General features: G+C 45.2%; 1 protein-coding gene across 3 annotated transcripts in view; it reads right to left on the reverse strand.

Moving 5' to 3' along the window:
* Positions 1 to 22,924, reverse strand: part of PLEKHA7 (pleckstrin homology domain containing A7) — a 218,492-nt gene that overhangs the window by 67,398 nt on the left and 128,170 nt on the right. For all 3 annotated transcript variants that reach the window (XM_042905813.1, XM_042905812.1, XM_042905811.1), the window contains exons 5-8: positions 9,247 to 9,358; positions 8,405 to 8,509; positions 5,730 to 5,802; positions 4,217 to 4,317 (exon numbers count right to left, since the gene is read on the reverse strand). In XM_042905813.1, coding sequence (XP_042761747.1) covers positions 4,217 to 4,317; positions 5,730 to 5,802; positions 8,405 to 8,509; positions 9,247 to 9,358 — 391 coding nt within the window. The remainder of the gene's footprint in view (positions 1 to 4,216; positions 4,318 to 5,729; positions 5,803 to 8,404; positions 8,510 to 9,246; positions 9,359 to 22,924) is intronic.

The following is a 22,924-nucleotide window of genomic DNA, read 5'->3' on the forward strand; positions in this document are numbered from 1 at the left end:
TGTCTCATTTTCAAGAACAAGGAGAAGCAATTAAAGAGTTCGAGCTGGGGAGTGGCAAGATCAGATTTTTGTCTGGAAAAAACCACTCTGGCTGCAGTCTGAAGAGGTCAGAGTTGAGCTGGGGCAGATGAGGGGATAGGGGGCAGGACACCACTACAGAAGTATAGGTGAGAGATGGTGGTGGGGGGCTGAGAAGGAGAGGAGCGCCCAGTGTCTGGACAAAACTAGCAGGTAATATTGGCAGGACCTGGTGATGAACTGGACAGGAGAGCTGAGAACCGCAACTGTCAAGGATAAGACTGTCAGGTTTCTGACTTACGCAGACTGTGGTGCACATTTATTGACATTAAGAAGGAACTCCTGGTGCCCAACCTTTGGGCTATGAGCAGCACAGTGAACTGGGTAAGAGCTCAGGCCCTGGAGTTAGCCTGACGTGCATGGTGAGCCTGGCTTCTTACCCCGGAGCAACCTTGGGCAAGCTGCTCAATCTCTCCAGGCCTCCATTTCCTCATCTTTAAAATGGGTGGGTGATGATGGTACTTACCTTTTAAGGCTGTGTGAGCACTAGATGAGATAATGCACATATGGAACTTACAGCACAGCCTACCATTTTTAAGGCTCAAAAGATGTTAATTGATGTTATTATAGGACTAGTCACTTGAGTAATCTAAGGTGACTGACTGAATGAATTTTCTAGAAACTTTGAAAGACCCTTTTCTGCCCTAACTCTGCCCTCAGGTCAAGATCTCACAGTTCACCAGTTGGAGCCCCGTGTCAGGCTCTGGGCTGACAGCTCAGACAAAGCCTGGAGCCTGCTTTGGATTCTGTGTCTCCCTCCCTCTCTGCCCCTCCCCTGCTCATTCTCTCTCTCTCTCTCTCTCTGTCTCTCTCTCTCTCTCTCTCTCTCTCTCTCTCTCTCAGACATAAACATTTAAAACAATTAGAATATAAGCTCCATGAAGGCAAGGACTTTGTCCTTCTCATTGTTCTATCCCTAGCATCTATATCCTACCAGGTAGAACAGTGGAGTTCAGTGAAAGTTGGGTGAATATAAGTAAGTGAAAAACCACATCTTGGCTGGCCTTTAGCCAGAATCTAAAGTGGGGGTCTTAATCTTTTGGGGGGCATGAACCCTTTGGACAGTTTCATAAATCCTAAGAACCCTTCTCAGAATGTTTCTAAGTATTCAAATAAAATAAATATGCTATACTGAAATACAGTTACCAAAATTTTCTTAAATGTGGTATAGTGATATAGGTGCTTCTTTAATAATTCATTATATAAGAAATGTAGTAATAATTATTGTCATTTCAAAGTGGCAATGAGCATAATGCTATTTCAAGATATTTACAACAGTCGTAATGTGATATGAAGATCTCTCTGGTTACTAGGGTGACCAAGGCACAGCTGCTATGGATACCTGTTGTTGCCTGCTTTCTTAATCAAAGAAAACATTGTAGGTTAAAAAAAAGATGTGATTTATCCATTGACCCTTGGGGGTCTGTAGAGCTCAGGTCAGGAAACCTTGGTCTTGAGGGAGGAAGAATGGCTCAAAGGGAGTAATAACGGCTTTTCTCCCCATTGAAAATCCTTGGACCCTTAGCCGCACAGGGATGTTTTTTGCTCCAGATCCTGGATCTGAGGGGCAAGCCTGCTCAGAGGTGACCAGGAGGTGAAGGGTGGCTGCACATCCAATAGGAGCTGTTTGGGGAGGAGCGCCAGGTGAGCTAACAGAGCATAAAAGGCCTGTGTCCATCTAGCACCAGCCTTCCTGGTAATGCACAGGGGCTGCCAGGCTGCAGGCACAGTCGAAAAAGAAAGACAAGGAAAGGTCCATATAACCTTTCTGGCGGTGCCTACCATTACAGATACTCTCAACAATCTCAAGCAAGGTGCCCTAGCAACAGTCAGAGAATTTCAGATATGGAAAGAACTCACATCAGAGACAGGTGTAAGGCCCAGAGCACAAAACACTATGCATTCTTCAGTATACCCAGTAACATGGATGCTGTACTGCCCAAGGGGTCCACTTTCTGGCCCCTAAAAGAACAATGCTTCAACCCAAAGGAAAGGGAACTCTTTCGCACGAAGGAAACCACAACCCTCTGTGGAGAACCAGCTGAAAACCACTAGACTTGTCTGCAGTAGCTTTTCTCTGCTCTCAGACCCTGAGGATCCCCACAACAGGGAAACCCCACCCCACCCCCGACCAAACACACGCATGCCTTCTATCTCTGAGACAAAAGATTTAGGGAACACTCTTGGTGAAGTCTTTCTAAGAAAAATTTTTTTTCAAAAAGAGAAGAATCTATGACACATTAAGGATGTTTTTCTAAATCTGTTTTCACACCTCCCAGTGAAGTGTTAAGATGAAATATATATAGTTACAATCAGTTACTTTGACCATATTTCAAAAGCTGTCCTAAAAAATTACATACATTATCCTGTTGGCCTAGTAGCAAAAACACTGAACCCCAGAAAGGAAGGCTTTCTGAGGAAGACTTTTAGGCTGCAAAGGACCAGTCTGAAACCCACCGAACACAATGTTTTCAAAGCCAGTCATCAGCAGGAGAGGCTTCTGAACCAATAAAGAGAAGAGTATTCCTAAAATGACAACAATGAACATTAGTTCAAATCACTTTCCACCTCCTGCAATGTGTGTGCAGGAGGTGACCAAAATCAGACGTGGAAGAAAAGCAGAGAGAAAGAAAAAGAAATTGTCCTCCCTCCCTTTACAATGCAATTGAAAGAGAATAGAGTTCATGTTCAAGTTCTGTCACCATCATCTCTCAGCTTTGTGACTTTGAGCAAGTTTCTTAAGCACTCTAATCCTCATGTTCCTAAGCTATAAAATGAAGCTAATAATACTGGCCTCACCCATTGGCTCTCCACAACATTAAATGAGCTTCAACCCACAGCAACTCTGGAGTCATCAGGGATAGTGACAGTCAAGGGAAAGAGAGGGACAGCTCAAACCTGGCAATGGACAAAGCTGAAGCATCAGCCCGGAAAAGAAAGGTAAAAGATGAGACTGATTTTCCAACCACCACCCCCACAATGGACTCCCAGTCAAGACACTGATGCAGATTATTACCTTCCAGTGATACCATAGACACCATATACCAATGCTTTCTTTAACCCTTACAGAGAACAGTGGCTGTGTTATCATGTGCTTTTCCATGATCCTTCAACGATCTCTGGCTGGCAAACTTGACCTCTGTTCAACGTCTGCTTTAGTACCCACCATCTAGTACTCATCTTATACCTTCAACATGGGAATAGCAAAGCTACATGAGTAGTGGGGGCAGGAGCCACTACCCCACTTGAAAGGCTCATCATTGCCCTGCATCCTGAGCAGTGTGAGAGGGCGTTCCCCGTGGCTACTAGCACCAAAGGCTGCTGCTTCAGTGCTGAGACTTCCACTCAGCTGTCAGTAAAGTATAACTTCAACACTCCCCCATCCTCACCATCCCTGGAGGACCCAAGAAACAGCATCAGTGAAGGAATGTGTGGAGGTCGCTAAAGGAGATGGCCTCAGGATTCCCCAGATTTGGGCCTGACCACCACCTTCCTGGAGCCTCCACACCTGGCTCTGAAGATGCTAGAGGGTGTAAAGGACTGCCACCAATTATCATGGCCGCACTCACTCCACATGGCATGGTGACAAAGTAGAAAGGGGGTTCTACTGTTGAAGGGATTTCCCTTGGGATCCAGAGGGATTTTTCCGGGATCCAAAAAATAAACCAAATTTGATTCTACTTGCTTTTCAACAAGATAAAGTGGACAAACTCAAAAACCCTTCAACGTGAGCCACTGACCCTGAATATAGGTCTTCATAATATAATTGATGTAAGTCCATTATGAGGGACCATCACTTGCACTACGTGGCTGGATACTAGTTAGACTGGCTGATTACAGTGATAAGAACACATGAGGAGGAACCCATATGCAATCACAGGACTAGCAGTGAGAGGAAAAGAGGGGTCTGAACACTTGAGCAAGGGTGGGAGACTCAGAAGCTCAGATACAAATGAAAGCACTTGTGATGCTATTCTTGTTTAAAGAATTTATAACTTTGTTAACATGCACCTGAAGTGCTCTAGCTTCTTAACTTCTCCTTTCCCCCCACAGAAAACAACTGCTTTTATGAAGCCATTTTTGGGAACACAAAGTTTCTTAGGGTGGAATTGCTGCACTAGATGGGAAGGGGCAGTACCTTAAAGGAATACTTGCGACTTATACGGTCCTCAGGGGCCACAGGCGAGATCACATAGCTGGGCAGAGGGATGCTCCCAAGGACAGCTTCTTCTCGGCTGTCTTTGAATGGAAAAAAACACATCAGAATAACCTGCTGTGGTACCTTCCTTGGGTTGGTCCATCCCACTGCCCCAGTTCAGGGTTCCAAGTGTCTTCCCAGGACTACTGCAATCACTGACTGTCCACTCAGGTGCCCCCTGGAGACCTTTGTGCTAATGCTGGAACGACACAGGTGAAACAGACAGAGGCAGAGGCAGGCATGTAAACGTGCTCAGCACCACCTGCTAACTCCTGAAATACAACAGTTTACAAAATGCTGTGGGAACACAGAGGCAGAAGTGGCACACAGTCTGGGGAAGTGGAGAAGGCTTCAGAAGGCAACATTTAAAGTGTTTTAAAGGATGGGGAAGGGCCTTCTGTGAGGAGCAAACCTCACAGGCAAAGTTAGAGCACGTGCAAAACATCCTACCTTCTACATCTATTTTCTTCCTCTTCTAAACCATCTTCATTATAGAGGTAACTTCCTAATGATAGAGTTGGTCCTGTCGCTCTCCTACTCAAAAGCACTTGCTGCCTGCTCACTGGATGCAAAATGAAACCCAACTTCCTCTGCCTGGTGTCACAGCCCTCTTGCATTTTGGTCCTTACTCACATCCTGAGCCTTCTTTCCTAGTATGTCCTGCATGCAAAATTCACTCGGGCCTCACAGGTCTGTCATTCCACCTTCTTCTGCTTCTAGAACTTTATTCAACTTGTCTCCTCTGCTTGAAATGTCCATCTCCCCCATACGCAGAAGCAAAGCTCTACCCATCTTTACAAGCCCAACTCAAATCCCATCTGTTCTAAAAACCCTCCTTAAATTCTCCAAATATGGAATTTCTTGCTCCCCCTGAATTGCTTAAGCACACTGAATGCCTTCTAAAGCACCTAACACAGACTAGTCTGTCTTAAAAGTAAACTCTCTCTTCCTCCATGTTTCAAGCCTTACTTCTTTCTCACTATTGCACAGCCCCTAACTCTATGTGCTGGGGCTCCATAAATGTTCATGTGGTCAACTCAACTCACCAGCTGTCCATCCAATATAAATATAGTAGGGGATAGATCCAGACAGCAGGTTACAAAATACAATGATTTATCTGTACTTCCCACCTCTCCAGATTGTGTCAAAGGTATACCTATGTCCTCAAAAGGGTAGAAGCTAAGACAACTCCAGACTTGGAGACCCTAAGTAGCAGACAAACTGGATCCTATTTATTTTAACTCAACAAATGGCACTTCCAGTGCAGGGACTGGTATAAAATGAAGTGACCAACCACCCACATGTGTAAAAGTGAACACTCTGGCAAGTAGATACATTCTAAATTAGCTCAGGCCACTGGTCCAGTCACTAGATTTGAGAACATAACCACCTGTTATCACCTCACCACCCCCTCCAGCACAAAGAGCCCTTGGTGGCCCTAGCTGCAGCTCACCTTTATAGTAAAACAAGCAATAATCGGCAAGCACAAACCACCTCCTTTTCCACAGCCTCATCCCAGAACTGTCCTGCAAAGCAAAGCAAACTACTCAGACAATATGTGAGCACACTATTCCCCCTTCCCAATCATGCACGACATGATGCTGCAACCGAGACTTACCCATATCCACTCTTTCATCCAATAAATTAATGAATTAATGAATTTTTATTGTATGGCCATTTTTTTATAGGACATGAAAATTTAGATTCAATGATGGTTTATCCCAAGGAAGTTTTATGTATGTCTTGGAAACTAATGTAAGTATCCTTCTTTTAGAAAGGAAGATATGGATTCAAAAATACAGTTCTTCCATGAAAGAAATAAGCTTTTGGGGAGCCTGGGTGGCTCAGTCCATTAAGCGTCTGACTTCAGCTCAGGTCACCATCTCAAGGTTCATGGGTTCGAGTCCCCGTGCCAGGCTTTGTGCTGACAGCTCAGAGCCTGGAACTGCTTCGGATCCTGTGTCTCCTCTCTCTGCCCCTCTCCCACTCGCACTTTGTCTCTCTCTCTCTCAAAAGCAAATAAACATTAAAAATAATAATAATTAGGGGCGCCTGGGTGGCTCAGTCGGTTAAGCGTCCGACTTCGGCTCAGGTCATGATCTCGTGGTCCGTGGGTTCGGGCCCCGCGTCGGGCTCTGTGCTGACAGCTCAGAGCCTGGAGCCTGTTTCAGATTCTGTGTCTCCCTTTTTCTCTGACCCTCCCCTGTTCATGCTCTCTCTCTGTCTCAAAAATAAATAAATGTTAAAAAAAAAATTTTTTTTTAAATAATAATAATTAAAAAACAAAAGAAATCAGCTTTTAACAAAAAGGAAGCTATTTATTTACTTGGGTGCTATTCTGTAAAAATATTTATGCTGATGAGAAAATTTATTTACATAGTATGGAACAAAGGAATTTAAGTTAGCTAATTAATCATTGAGGCAAAGTTCTCATTTGATGGAGTTCAATTCTCGATCATAAGGGGCTGATTTTGTCATGGATTTGCCTTCCACTCAGTGTAAAAAGACTTGGATTATCTTGCTATCTAATCGTCTCATACTGTGAATCTATTTTTACTCATCTAAAATCTAAATCAAGGGGCGCCTGGGTGGCTCAGTTGGTTAAGCATCTGACTCTTGGTTTCGGCTCAGGTCATGATCTCACAGTTCATGGGTTTGAGCCCTGTATCAGGATCTGCACTGATAGCACAGAGATTCTCTTGGGATTTTGTCTCCCTCTCTGCCCCGCCCCTACTCATTCTCATTCTCATGCCCTCTCTCTCTCTCAAAATAAACTTTAAAATAAAATAAAAATACATTTATTAAAAATATTTTAGGTGATTGTGAAAATTCTAAAAAAACTAGGCCAGAGCAGGAAAATAGTAGTGTTGCAAGGTCCGTTTTCTCCCAAATCTAGGAAAATTCCAGAACTTGCTTTTAGCTGTTAAAACTGTTTTCCTTCTGCAAAAGTTTTCAACAAGTTTAAACTTTAAAAAAATAACAAAGTTATTACAGTTTCTAAACCTAAGCACAAGATGAAGTTTGTTCATTCTCTACTTACTAAAGTGCTAAAAACAAATTTAACTTGCTGAATTCATACATTTCTTGGTTATATGTTCTGCACTAACCACATTATCTCTAAGATCTTGCTTTATTTGGAAAACTCCTCTCCATCCTTCCACACCTAGTGCAAATGTCACCTCCTCTGGGAAGCCTTTCAGGACTCCCCCCAAAGAGAGCTACATTCTCTGTGCTGTGTGTCCATAGTACTCCACACAGGTCGCTGTTAGAGTTCCAGCACAGCCACAGTGGGGGCTGGGGAGAAGAATTACTTATAGCCCTTTCCCTCTCCCTCCACATTTCAAAGGAGCATGCTTTTGTTCAATGGGGATGAGGATGCAGATGGGAAAGCCAGGTTACTCAGGTAAAAGAGATGGGCAGAGAGGCAAGGAAAGAGACACAGCCATGAGGGGAAAGGGTACCATTGAGAGAGGTGTCAGCACAGTGTCTGACAGAGGAGGCTGGAGAGCTATGGGAGTTACCAAGGGGAGACTGAGGGAGATAGATTTCAAGGGGACTTCTAGGGATTTCTTCTGTGTGGCGTGCAACATAATGCCCTCCTCTGTCTTCTTGTAGAGCCTTTAGTAAAAATCCACATCATTCCCCTTGGTGTTTGATGTGTGTTTTTCGGATGGTATGATATGAGAGACTGAGGGCAATAATAGGACAGGTGAGAGATGTGTCTGTTTTGGGGTGAGGAGGCAATGAGCTGGATTTGGCTGATTTGGAATCTGAGGGGCTAGGGGAGCTAGATATGTATGCTAGACTAAGGGAGAGGAAAAGATGGGGTTTTTCAGCCAAATGATAACAAAGGCAAGTGCCGGCAGGGGATTGGCAGGAAGGCTAGATTTGTGTGACCCACCCACACTAGTGCTTGGGTCCCAGGGCAGCCAGTAGCACTGGGGGCCCATGTGGTCAAGTGGGTTTGGGGAGGCAAGGTGTAACCACTGAGCAGACAAACCTGCTTCAGATGAACTCAGGAAGAGAGAGCTTATTAGGAGTCTATTTGCAGCTCCCAGGGGCCAAGATAAGGAAGACAATCAGCAAGAGTCATTCCCCTCCCTCACTCTCCCTTCCCAGTCTCCTCACCTGCTTGTGCAGCCACCCCCTCACCACCACCGGAACATTGGGGTTCCTCCGGATGGCCTGGTCCCTCTTCCCAAAGCTGTGGACTTTATTGCTGGACTTCATGATCTAGGAAAAAGCAGACTTGAATTCTAGCAGCAGGGGAAATTATGGAGTCACAAAAAGCACCTGCATGATAAGAGAGCTGCGGGCTCCTCCGCCTTACTCCAAGCAGCAGCACCTTGATCGAAAGAGACTGGAATAGGTGGGCACATGGCCACAGCATTTCAATTAAAAGGCGAATCCAGGCCCTAGCAAGCTTCCCATCCGGCTCACAGAGAAAAAACATTTAAAGGGATTTTTCAGTCAACTTTCACCAGCAGCTATTGGTCCTAATATGTCCTAGTCTTTCTGGAGCAAAGCTACTTTTCAGTCACAAATTTTGCCAATTTCCAGACATCTACCCCTTCCTATCTGGGTGCAGTCCTTAGCACTCACCCCTTCTCTGCAATGCCTGTTCTCTTCCCTGTTCCTCAATGCTCCCACATCTCACCTTTCCTCAGGACCACCTGTCACAAATCTCACCAGGCAGTCTCTAACACACCTGTGAACAGAGGCATGGCCCTCCCAAGACAAGCCAGAAAAATGAAGAATGCACACGGGGACCTAGGTGTCAATCCTGGTTCTGCCAGCAATCACCTGTTTTCTTGGACAAGTGACATAACCCCAACTGGTTTCCATTTCCTGATCTGTCATTTGGGGAGGATACTTCTTACAAGCCTCCCTCACAAAATAATAGTGACAGTCAGTGGGCATCTGCAAAATAGTAAAGGGTGGAAGGAAGGAATGAGTGGCCAGGAGCTCACCTTGGGGCCAGGTTTGGCCTCCACGGTCGACGTGGTTCCAGCTGTGGATGTTTCACTGACCATGCTGGACGGTCTTTGGTTTCTCTCTTGCTTCGACATATGTGGATGTGGCCTGTGGGAAAACACAGGAAAGTCCAGTAAGTACCAGGCTGCACTGAAAGTGGAATCTGAGATTTATCACAGACAAGAACCGGCTGATATGCCTCAGACAACCCACGACTGATCTTTTGGAGACCACCTGAGTCTAGACTGCATCCAGAAGACCACAATGTCCATGTGCTTCAGGGAGTCTAGAGGATAACAGATGGTCCACCTCCATGGCCTGACAACCCACCAAGGGGCCAAGGCCATCATTCCTGCCTGCTGTCCTAAGGTCCCCACATTCACGCTCTTACTCGGGTTATCTGTGGCAACTGCCCCATCAGATGGGCACCAACAGTTGTACCACTTTTTACACAAACAACCCATACTCCTTACATACACGCGCACACACACCCCTCCATTTCCCTGGCTCCCAAAAGAAGCTGTTTATAATTAGTAACAAGAAATCACTTGCGCACACATCCACACCCCTAGATACATACAGAAAATCACTTACATAAATGCCAGTGGGGCTTGCCTCCCAAAATAGATCACTCAACAAAGAGTCCTATTCTAGGAACACTCTTTTACCCCAAAATAGAACCATCAGAGATATTAACCCTTTGTGCCATGCCTGGAAACAGGAAGCAATGAGACATGCCTGGGTCCCCAATGAAGATCCCCCTCAGTGCATCCCCAATAGCACCGAGTGACACCATGCTTCCCATCGAGAAGCTCCACCTGCCCTGGGAGAGCCAGATCTCTGGGAACATCTCCATATGACATTCAAGAGGCACTACAGAGAACCCTTCTCACCTGCCTCCACAGATCCCCAGCATTTGCCAGAGTCTTTCAAAGCCCGGGTAGCAGCAAATGCCTGCAACAAATTCAATGCCTATCCTCAAACAGCTTGATGCCTGCTTCCCAAACTCTACTAACTCCAGGATCAGCAAGCCGTCCTCAAAGCGTACGTCTCATTGTTCTGTGGCTGGGTTCTCTACAGGCAACACGACCCAGGCAGCTGCAGTAAACTGAGGCTCTCTTCCCTGAGGAGCGGAGACAATCTGAGTTGAAGGCCGGGGCTAGGAGCCTGAGGGGAAGGAGGATCCAGACAGGATGCAGCGAGGAAGCAGCCCTCTGGGTGTCTGTTCACCAGGCTCACTTTTACACAGGTGCCACCAGGCAAAGTCCTAGTTTCCACCTTGGAGATGTGCTGCCTCCTTCAAAACCATTACTGCTGGAAGGATAAGTAATCCTTCCTGCGCCCCAAGACAGAGCCCCGAAACCCTGCACCTCTACTTCTTCACAGAAGTAGCCGTAACCACCGTGCTCTCCACACTGTGCCAGTGGCAGGACCACTGCAGTGGGACTGGCTTTCCAAAGGGCTGAGCTCTGCCGGATGCTTGGCAGCTGGGGGTGCAAGTCCCACCAGGCAGAAAGATCACTGGCTCCTTATCCGCTCAGGCACTCACCCCAGATTCCCCGCCCCCGGCCTCCATCTCAGCCAGACTTTTGTTACTGCTCCCCACTCAGAGAATGTCACCGCACTCAGCTCACTGCTGGCAGAGGCTGCATGCAGCAAAAAGATAATCGCCAACCGGGGTGAGAAGGGCCCTGAGAGGCTGCCTTGTCCAGTCCCTGCCTCCAGGCAGAACTATGCTCAAAACGTCGGCCTGGAACCTAGTCTTGCCTGACTTTCAGATGTCCAGAGGTTGAGACAAAGATGACTTCTCAGGTTGCATCAGTTATGGCAGTTGTATCTTGGAGCCAGAATTCAGGACACAAAGTCCGACAATATTTGTTTGAGATTTTATCAAGTTTAATTTGCTCCCACTTAAAATACTGATAGAGGATTATTATAGAATATTTGGGAAATATAAGAAAAAAAGCTAAACAAAAAGAAAAAAAATTACCATAGTCTGGTTACCCATAGGAAAACCATTTTTAACACTTGGTATATATACTTCCATTCTTTTTTATATGTCTGGGTTTTGGGGGGTAGGGGAGAAAAGAGTGTTTTTTTCTTTTTATATAACTGTGATCACACTGTGTTTATGATTTCGCATTTTGATTTTTAAAACATAATGTAAACATTTTCTCCATTATTTTAAAAACATCCACATCATTTTATTTTTTCTTTATTTTTATTTCTTTTTAAATAAACTCTATGCCCAACATAAGGCTTGAACTCACAACCCCGAGATCAAGAGGCATATGCTCCTCCTCTGTGAGACAAAGGAAAGACTATCTGGATGTGTGACTGGTCCAGAAAATCCAGGATGGACAGCCATTTGCACAACTTCTGTACAATCTTGAGCTCTGACTCTAATCACCTCCTGCTTTCTAGTCTCATGTCCCCAATCCCATCCGGGGATGCTGGCTGGCCAGGAAGCTCCTCCAGACAACAGTGCTGTCCTACAGACTTGGGTAGATGAGGAAAGGGTTACAATCACCACCTAGGAAGCCAATTATGAACAGATTTCAGCTGGAGAAGGACTGGCTGTGGTCCCAACACTGAACATTAGTGAGGGACAGTGGACCACAGTGGGGGGGCGGGGGGGGGGCAGAGTACAAGAGAAGGAGGAGGAAAACCATGAAGACAATTCCATTCTTCATTCTATAGAGACCTCTACTCAGTCACACTCAGAGAAAGCTGGCTTATTAGGAGAAATAGCCCAAACTAAATCTGCCCCAGAGAGGGAACCATGTTGTCTCTATAAACAGTGTCTTCATCAGGGCTCTCCATGGGCAGGGACAGCTCCCAGCTGGAGCAACAGTCTCCATCTCTAGCTGGTAGTCCCTGACCTTGCTCTCTGAAAGAGCAAGGTGCACACAGCTACTCACTCAGTCAAGTGGCAAGATCTGCCTTCAGAGGATGTTCCTCTGAATCTCCTCAGTGTCGGTAATGATCTCCCAGGTCTCCTCCAAGGGTGAATACGACTTTTGGAAATAACTAGATGTTATCTGGAATTACAACTAGTTAAAAAAAAAGAAAAAAAGAAAAAAGAAAACAAAAACAGGTGGTGATCATGCTTGGGACACCACTTGGCACCCAAAAACAAGGATATAAAAAAGTCTTGGGGTGCCTGGGTGGCTTAGTCTGACACTTGGTTTCAACTTAGGTAATGACCTCACAGTTCATGAGTTTGAGCCCTGCATCAGGCTCTGCACTGGCAGCACAGAGCCTGTTTGGGATTCTCTCTCTCCTTCTCTCTCTGCCCCTGCTCCCTACCCCCTCTAAAAATAAATACACTTTTTAAAAAAGTCTCAAAAACAATTTTCTGACTTGGCTGAAAAGCTGGCTCTGATGGAAAGTTCTGGAGGTTGTTTACCACACTGTTTTGAGAAGTGGGAATATAAATAGTGTTATGTGTATAGCCTCCTGAAGAGAGAGACTAAAAGAATCATCTTATAGGTGTGTTCCCCACTTAAAAGCCTGGTGGGGCAGACAGTGACTTGTCCTCAATTCCTCAGACTGAGGTATCTCCTGACAGGTTTCACTCAAGAACCGTCCCCTCCCCCAGAGAAGAGCCTGTGCCCCTGAGCTGAGCCGCTGTGAAAGGTGGTTCAGTTAACAGCATGCCCTCAGGCACATGAGTCACACAGATCCCAAGAGAGGAGACCGAAAAACCTGCACACGCTATGGGAAGACAGACTCTTGGTGTCATTAAACAAAATCTATTAACTTAAAAGCCTGTTTGCCAGGTTTCTGTACTATCTGGATTCCCAAAGTACAGTGGAACGATCTGAACAAAGACATCTCTTTCCTTGGCTTGGGCTACATGAATGCTGATTATTTTGCTGGAGGGGTGTGGGCTGAAGTTCAAAACAGTGAGCTAGAGTCTTAACTGCCTCTCAGCCGAAATGAACAAAAAAAGAAGTTAGGACTAGACAAAAATCAGTCTGGAGAAAGCCAGTAGGAAAGTGACTTCATTCTACTCCAAACTTCCTCAAGGATGTGTCAAGTGAGCCTGGACAGGAAATCACTTTCTAGGTCCCTCAATTTCCCCCCTATAAAAGGAACTGCTTCTGCTACCTGCACATCCAGGAGTAAATGCATAGAGAACACTGACAGATGTAGTAAGAGGGAGGTTATAAATTCAGAATTTTTTTTTCTGTTGGGTCTGAATTTAGGTGAGTTTGGTTAGTGGGATCCTTGGCTGCCTCTTGGTTAACATTATGAATAGGAGCAAGCTGAAGTGGGATCACAGCAAGACCCTTTTCTACCCTATTGCTGTCATAATAAGTATGTCACCAAGCCAAGAATCACCAACCCTTAGTGTGAGTACACAAAGTCAAGCAAGCAGAGGGACGGAGCTGTACTTGCCCACCACCTATTGTGTGCCAGGCAGTTAGACTACATTATTGCACTTAACCCTGAAAAGCCAGTTTTACCATCTCCATTTTGCAGGTGAGGTAAACTGAGGCTAAGACAGATTAATAGCTTGCCCAAGACAGAAGCTGGACTCCAAAACCTGGTCTTCACAAGAGACACCATCCCATGGCAAGTCCCAGGGTCTGACAGAAGCAGGCTTTTGCTCTTCTCAGCCCCAAGGACCAATCCCCAAACCAAGAGGATCCTGGAGTGGTGGAAAGCCCAGGAGCCCGGAATAATTGGGTCTCAACAAAGCTCCGCAGCTTAGTCACTCCTCCACAAGTCACATCATTTCTCTGGGCCTCAGTTTCCATTTTTACAAAATAGGGTGAAAACTACTCTCATCTCACAAGGTGGTTGTGTGGAGTGAAAGAACATCTTAAAAACTATGAACGCAGCACTAAATGAAAAGCACCGTCATGGCTTTACCGGTGGACACGCCAGAATTTAAATCTCAGCTACATTCTATTTTTATTTCCAAGGCACTTCTCTCCAGAAAATTCAAAGTGCCAAACAATTAACTTCTAAACAATCATTTCCTATAAACACCTCTATGAGCACCTTATCCACGTGGGGCTCCTTTAAAGTACAATAAACTTGTGGGGAACTGGGCTCCTATTCTTTCCCCAGGAGGTTAGAAAGCTATTGGGAATTGGGAATCCTTTATTGAGAAGATGTTATTAGATGTCACTTGTATCCCATCAATTCTTTGGGGGGAAAATAGGTCCCCAAATTCATGTTCTGTCCTCAAGTATTCCACACAGAGAGCTCAGCTAAAATTAGTGCTATGAGAGCAGGGTGTATGAGAAGAGGCATACTCACTAACAACCAGCAAATTTTTTAAAGTGCTCACACCCACCACCTAAGGGGTTTGGGGAAAGCAATGCACAATGAAAAGCAGTAATAAAAGAAAGTTCTTGTCCCAAGCAGGCAGACACCTCCACACCCCCTCTTCTCAGAGAAAGAGACACACACAGACCGCCAACGCTCACTGTATACTCCCAACACCCTGGGGGAGGCTGTCTGACACGGGTTTTCATTCAGCAACTGTGGCCTTGTTACTCAACTATGGCTTTCTGTGTTCTTTCCCCTCCCCACAACTCCCCTCTGGAACACACCCTCATCCCACCCCACCTCAGGAGCTGGAAACCAGCCCAAAGAGCACCCCTCACCTGGCATGAAAATAACCTAGTGAGCCTCATGGGCTCCCCTCCCCATCCCCAAACCCAAACACTGTTCTGAAATCAGCCTGAGTCCTGCTCAGCCGTGTGACCTTGGACCAGTTTCTTGGGCTGTCTACTGTCCAGGCTCCATGCTTCTATCTGTGCTGGGGAAGAACCAGACCTTGACCTCTACTGTTCCTTCCACTTTTGCTTTGCTATTTCAGAGATACTACAATTCTAACCCAAGACACTGGCAAGCCCTCCTCTAGCCTATATCAGCTTCTCTTGGTTTACCAGGCAGCCACGACCCTCACTAGAAAACAGCCTTTTCTAATGGAGATCTGGGCACTTTCCAGACTCGGGAAATAAAAGAGGAGGACAGGAAGGGTACTCGCGGGAAGAAACAAAATGACTGTTTGCAAGCAGCAGCTTACCCTCCACACACAGCCAAGCCACCACTGCAGCATTTTTATCCCGTACAGACAGAGCCTGAGATGTGATTGCTGCCTGGTAATGACTGCATCCCCGGTGCTAATGCCCTTGGGAACATCGACACCAAAAGCCAAGTCAAAAACCAGGTGTCTGAATGAATGAAGAACGCCATCACCACCTCTTCCCCTACCTGTGACTGTCACAAATGCCGACTCCTAGACCAGGAAGGAAAACTGAACAGTCAAGTTTCTGCATCTGCTTGCCAGGTGTTTCCATTTTTCATCATTTTTTTTCTGCTGCCATGGCAACCAAATGCAACAGGCAAAGCTAGCCCAAGACTGCCACTCTGGAGAGACAAGGTGCTGGTTATATCAGCCACACAGTCCAGGGCTCAGCAGATGAACAACAGGACAGACTCCTCCAAGCTCAGAGTTGTAGTGTGCCCCCACCCTTATCCTGTGCTCTTTATCTCTCACTGCAAATTCTTACCAACTTGAAACTGCAGGAGGAACAGGAGTCAGCCTCTCGTCTCCTAGCAGCAGGAGATAGCCCACCCCCAGTCCCACAGTCTGCACATGCCTTGAAGAGTCTTGCCCTGCAACTGCAAAATGAACCGCTGAAGGTAATTCTTACCTTCAGCAAGATATCTTTTGGAGTGGTATCCCAAACACCACTCATGACATTCCAGGCAATTCCAACTTACGGTTTCTTTTCCAAACAATCCAATGAGAAAACAGGGGGCTGCTCAGACTCCAACGGAAGGAACAAGCTAACCTCACTAGGATGCCAGGAGAAGCAGGCCAGGCACGGGTCCCCTTGGGGTTAAGGAATCTGGGAGATTTTGGGTGCCTTACAGCTGGCTTCTGAGCGTGGCAGCAGGCTTCTGAACTTCCAGAGCACATACTCTCTCTCAACTAGGCCCCACCTCAACATCAAACGCTTGACAGAGCCTGGGGATCAGTGTACACAGCCTGCTGTCAGTCAGCTGCCAGCGTCACGGCTCCGGAATGCTTCTCTCCTCTTCCCCAAGAGCTGCGGAGGCGGCTGTCAGCGGCTTCCTGGACAGCCCGGCTCTGAGGAGAAAACGCTCCTGTGCATAGCACCAACCACCAGAACCGCAGCCTGGAAGTTCCTTGTGCCAAGGCTATCTCTTTAGGAGGGCTCCCGCCTGTGTCCCGTGAAGCCACAAAGGCCAACCACAAGCTCCAATTCAAGAAAACCACAGAGAATCAGGAAAAGAGACTGAAGAGGAGGAGCTCAAATGCTCCAATCACTGGAAATGAGGCCCTGTAGAAAGGCTTGAGAACATTTTCTGGAGAAAAGACTAGTAAGGAGGCCTGGCATCTTTCAAGCAAGCATGAAGTTATAAGATCAAATGTCATTACTGCAGATACAATTAAAATCTCTAGTCTATTTGGCATACCAACACTTAAGTACAACCAAGGAAGAGGACTATCTCTTGAAAACCACTCAAATGAGAGGCAGTATTGGAGTCGTTGGAGGCACAGTATCTGGGGCCAAACTATTTGGATTCAAATCCTAACTGCCACTTACTAGCTGTGTGACTTTTGGCAAGACTCTTAACCTCTCTGTGCCTCAGTATCCATGACTATAATGGTATCTTCCTCATAAGACTGTTGTGGAAATGTACTTAGAAATGTACCTGGCAATGCAGCCACTCTGGAAAACAGTGTGAAGGTTCCTCAAAAAATCAAAAATAGACCTACCTTGTGACCCAGCAGTAGCACTGCTAGGAATTTACCCAAGGGATACAGGAGTACTGATGCATAGGGGTACCTGTACCCCAATGTTTATAGCAGCACTCTCAACAATAGCCAAATTATGGAAAGAGCCTAAATGTCCATCAACTGATGAATGGATAAAGAAATTGTGGTTTATATACACAATGGAGTACTACGTGACAATGAGAAAGAATGAAATCTGGCCCTTTGTAGCAACATGGATGGAAATGGAGAGTGTGATGCTAAGTGAAATAAGCCATACAGAGAAAGACAGATACCATATGTTTTCACTCTTATGTGGATCCTGAGAAACTTAACAGAAACCCATGGGGGAGGGGTAGGAAAAAAAAAAAAAAAGAGAGATTAGAGTGGGAGAGAGCCAAAGCATAAGAGACTCGTAAAAACTGAGAACAAACTGAGAGTTGAAGGGGGCGGGGGGGGAGGGAAGGGTAGGTGACGGGCATTGAAGAGGGCATCTTTTGGGATGAGCACTGGGTGTTGTATGGAAACCAATTTGACAATAAATTTCATATATTAACAAAATAAATAAATAAATAAATGAAACTCATGAACAAAGAAAAAAATAATAAATATATATATATATATAGGTCAATACCCCCCCCCCCAAAAAAAACTGAGAACAAACTGAGGGTTGATGGGGGGTGAGAGGGAGGGGAGGGTGGGTGATGGGTATTGAAGAGGGCATCTTTTGGGATGAGCACTAGGTGTTGTATGGAAACCAATTTGACAATAAATTTCATATATTAAAAAAAAAAAGAAAGAAATGTACCTAGCAATAAATAATAAGGGCTGTTGGGGAAATGTACTTAGAAATGTACCTGGCAGTAAATAATAAGGGCTCTAAGTGTTCGTTGTAAAAATAATAACAATATTATTATTAATGGAAAAAGTCAAGTCTTATTCTAGGAGGTAGCTTATCTCATTTAAAGTTAAAGATGAAACTCTAGATCCTGAAACAAGGGATGTTGAAAAATCTCTTTCTTAGAAAATTATGAACTGAGCTAAAATTTGCCCGCCTATAATTCTTCTCATTGACCTGATGCCTGCCTCGGCAGCCGTGCAACAAATGGACCTCACTTCTGCGTGCCAGCCCTTCTTGAAGACTTACAGTACATCCTCCTTCATCTTCTCTCATGCAGACTAAATATGAGAGGTCACAGGACAGGGTTTCCAGACCCCTCACCATAATGGTCCCCTTCCCCAGGGCAATCTCAATTGTTCAACATCCCTCTTAAAATTTAGTACCCAGATCAAAATGTTTGGGGCTTGGCATGTCTTTGATGCTCCATAAACTTGGAATGAATGAGTGAAGTAGTCCACAATCACCATAGTATACCAAAAGTATTGTCTTCCTTTCTCTACATATTGTACTTTTATTAATGCAGCCTGAGCTCATATTAGCTCTTCCAAGTGAGATTTCCATGTGCTTGGTGGCTTTGGTGTATAGAAGTGTCCCCTGGGGAACAAGCCTGTAGGACCTGTTGGCTGATACCCACCTGCCTTGGGGTTCTGACAAAGAACAGAAAAGGTGAAATGAGAAATCAAACCCTCTAATCATGCAGCAAAATTTTAAGCTTGTCAGTGACAGACTCAAAAGGTCTTGACTCCCTTAATAAATCTGAACTGTGGATCATTAAGTGTAGTCATTATGATGGCCAAGAAATATTTCTGATACTCTTCCCAGGTACATGATAGAAATGTACTTTCTTGGCCCCTTAAAGTGGCCATTTGACTTGCTTTAGCCAATGAAATGTGAAAGAGCAGTGCACAATTCACCAAGTTCCCCTCTTCTTGCCTTTGCCAATCATGGAAGCACAGAGATGGAGCTTCCCTTGGTAAAGATGACAGAGCAGAATCCCTCAGGGGACCTGTGACGGACATGGAGCACAAGCGAGAAATAAACCTTAATTGTTTCACATCACTGAGATTGTTTGTTGTTGTTACCACAGCAGACCCTAGCCTATCCTGTATTACTGACACAGAAACTAGAATGCTCAGAGCTCATGCCCTCTGGATCCACTGATCATAGCTTTCACATTATTTCTCTTCTCCCTGCTTCCAATATGTAAGGCAGGAAATCATCTTTTGATGGGCATGCACCTGTTACACCAAGCAGCTTTGGTAAACCCCACCTGCCAACACTGGAGGAGAGGTGTTACCTGTTCACACAGTAATGCTCTAAAGGAAGCTACCATGGGGACCTGTTTGTTTTTCTTCCCATACAAGAAGGAGCCCACAATTATTTGACTAAAATCCATCTAATATTGTCACCACGGCCCAGAGAATGACAGGTATCTGGAGGAGATTTAAGGATGAAAGGAAGAATCTGGGAGTAATTTAGGAGGGATTAGCAAGTTGTTCAGTGGTTCTTAAACTTTTACCTGAATCAGAAGCACCTGAAGGCCTGCTAAAATACAGGTTATGGAGTGCTACCTCCAGAGACTCTGATTTAGTAGGTGTGGAGTGGCGCTCAAGAATTTGCATCTCTAACAAGTTCCCAGGTGATGCTGGTGGAGAGACCACCCTGAAAACCACTGCTCTGGAAGGATTCAATTCAATTCAAGAAGACAGAGTTGGGGGGGGGGGGGACCTAAGTGGCTTAGTTAAGCATCTGACTCTTGATATTGGCTCAGGTCATGATCCCAGTGTCATGGGATCAAGCCCTGCATTGGGTTCCACACTGGCAGCGTGGAGCCTGCTTAGGATTCTCTCTCTCCCTCTCTTTCTGCCCCTCCTCTGCTCACATGCTCACTCTCTCTCTCTCTCAAAATAAATAAACATTTAAAAAAAAAAAAAAAAAGAACCCAGAGTGGAGGCTCTGGTGAAAGGAGTCAATGACGCCTTAACAGACACTCTTTCAAGAAGAAAAAGAAAAGAGCCAGTTTTCCTTTTTCCATCCACATTAATCTGAGAGCTGATGTGTAAAGCACACACAAATGGTCATCTCAGTCTTTTTTCTTCACCACATAACACACTACACAACAAAATTAAGCTCCCCTAAGGGAACAAATCAGGAATCTTATTTGCTGGCATCTTTAAAACTGGGTTTCTGTGAGGTGAAATTGTGCCTCACTCACCCCTGAGAGCTCCACCAGAGGGTAAATCTGGGTGTATCTCAGGAGGAGGCAATTTAGATACTTGGCTGCAACTCCCTCTCCCACCTTATCTCCACACTCCCCTTCATAAACCCCTGCTAAAAGTCAGTCCCTCTTGCCCTCCGACCCCACCAAAGCTCATCACCCTTCCCTCAGCTGTGACTGATGGCACGCACGTGCACACTTATCTACACTTATCTAAATCCCCCCTTCCTCCAATTTAGGACCAGACACCTCAGGAAAGTCTTCCCTTTCTTTCATCCCCAACACAGTCAATCAATCACCAAGTCCGGTCAATTTTACCTCCCAAGTATCTCCAGAATCCATCTGGTGTGCTTCATTTTTCTTTCTAACTCAACTAGTATAGATCCTCCACACTCTCCCCACCCCCCCCCAGGTCTTTGCTCAGGTGGGGGCACCTTGACTGGACAACTGAGACAATTTAAACAACATCCCTTCCCAGGATGAAGAGGCCTCCCACAATCCCTAAACCAGGTTAGAACCCTCTTTTATCAACTCCCATTGAACCCTATGTTTTTTCTACCATGAACATTTATCACATTTGTAAGCTCTTGTTTAATTATCTTCCCTACTCAACCATAAGCTCTTCACAAACAGGACCACATTTGTCTTGCTTGCCGCTGTAACTGTAGTCTGTCACAGCCTCTGACACAATATAGGCACTTAGTAAGTATTTAATAAGTGTAGGAATCACCACATCGGTTCATAGGAATCCACGCTTCTTCTCAATGCCTAAAGCACATTGTGCCTGCTTCCAGGAACGTCTGGCCACCCCGACATTGCACCCACCACTTAAGACAAGCAAGCAGTCCTTAGGACATCCAGAAAATGCTATCTATAGAGGGGGAAAGTGACCCTTGAAAAAAATGAGTATCTTTTCCTTGAAAAGTGGATGGAATTGAGATTAGCTACAGAGATATTTTGGGAGGAGAAAAGAGACTACCATCTCAAAAGTGGACAAAATTGTAACAGTGAGGAAAAGGAAGGGGGGGGAGGGGGGCAAGGGTGTTTAGTGATGGGAAGTCTGCATTCCTCCAGAAGCTTTTATTAAAGTTGGTAACTTCCCAAGTTAGGTGTTCTAATGGACTCTCCATCCAGACCTTTAAAAATGACAAGCACCTGTGTCTCTAGGATGCCTAAGGAAGGGGGCTGAGCTGACCTCCCAAGAGCTTCTGACCTTCAGGATTCTATAAACAAACTCATTCTGAATTGGAATGTGGAGAATCTACATTCTGGTTCTGTCTTTACATAGCAGTTCTATCTCGATGCCGGAGACAAGACCATCTTTATCTTCCATCCACTAATAGTATTAATGCTTTCAAAGTCAGACGCCAACTCCAGACTGGCCATCAGGACCCATGGGCCACCAGCATCAAAATAATTTAGCAAGTAGGGGCGCCTGGAGTGCTCAGTCGGTTCAGCATCCAACTCTTGATTTCAGCTCAGGTCTTGATCTCTGGGTCATGAGTTCAAGGCCCACATTGGGCTCCCTACTGGGCATGAAGTCTGCTTAAAATAATGATAATAATAATTTAGTAAGTAGCCTCTGACTAGTACCAAGGGTTAGTCCTGACTAAAGAGATCAAACGGGGGTGACATCCCAGCTCTTTCTACTTCCAGTCATGCAACTTTGAGCAAGTGACTTAACTTCTTTGAGTCTTGGCATCTTCATCTTTAAAACGATGATGATGGTCTACTTCTCAGGACTATTGTGTTAAATATGTAAAACCCTCAGCACAGAGTACACATGTAAGGAATTTCGTATCATAATTATAGATTTCTAGTTTTAAAACTTCTGCAAGATAATGACTCTAAGCTGAAAATACTGAAGGAATTAAATGATGTGTTTGAAATTTGCTTCAAAATAATCCAGGTAGTGAGGGGGAGGCTATAGATGAAATAAATAAAATCAGCCATGTTTTGGAAATTGAAGATGGGAGATAATACTCTCTCTCCTTTTGCATAGGCTTGAAATTTTCCATAACCCAAAGTTTAAAGGTGTAAGTACCGAGGGAGGGAAATGCTGTAAAAATACTGATAATTTAAGATCATAGTTGGTCTAGAGATTGAACAGAAAAATAATATAAAGGGGGGAAGTGAACATCTCTATGAATTTCTCAAACAGTATCATTTTCTTCAAACAGAATGGTCTCAGATGAGCAGAAGGGAACAAAGCCACTTGCATACATTGCTCTTCCTTCATTTTTGGGAGAAGAACACATCTTGCTTGGGCTGTACATGTGTTTTTAAGTAGACAAGCCCTGGGTGGTAGAACCTACCTCAGAACACCCCAGGGCCCTGCTGAAATAGGACTGAGGAGCAAGAAAGTCCCCATGTTGGAAAAAGCAAGCAGAAAGAACTCCAGATGTTCAGGGACAATGGATGCCACAGCCCTCCTCCCTTCTAAGCCCTGGCTTTGGACTCTTATTTGAGGTGTCTATGGGAGGCTGGTTCAGCTTGGTGTGAGGCTGTATTTAAGGCAACTTCACTCTAGATGAGTGGGTCCTCTCAGAGCACAGTAGTATGTTAGAGGATACTTGATGGGGGAGGGTTTATTCAGGGGGAAAAGAGTTTGTAACAGGCTCGGACAGTACCAATCATGGCACGAGCCCGTATCATCTCCCCACTTACACATCTTCCCACTTAGAGACATCAAGAGATTAAAAAACAAAATTCTTGCATTCCACCTCGTATCAACCAACCCACTCCAAGCCCCTCTATCTGGGCGAGAAAATAGTCCAACAAGCT

The sequence above is a fragment of the Panthera leo genome, chromosome D1 (assembly GCF_018350215.1).
Source record: "Panthera leo isolate Ple1 chromosome D1, P.leo_Ple1_pat1.1, whole genome shotgun sequence".
Lineage (NCBI taxonomy): Eukaryota > Metazoa > Chordata > Mammalia > Carnivora > Felidae > Panthera > Panthera leo.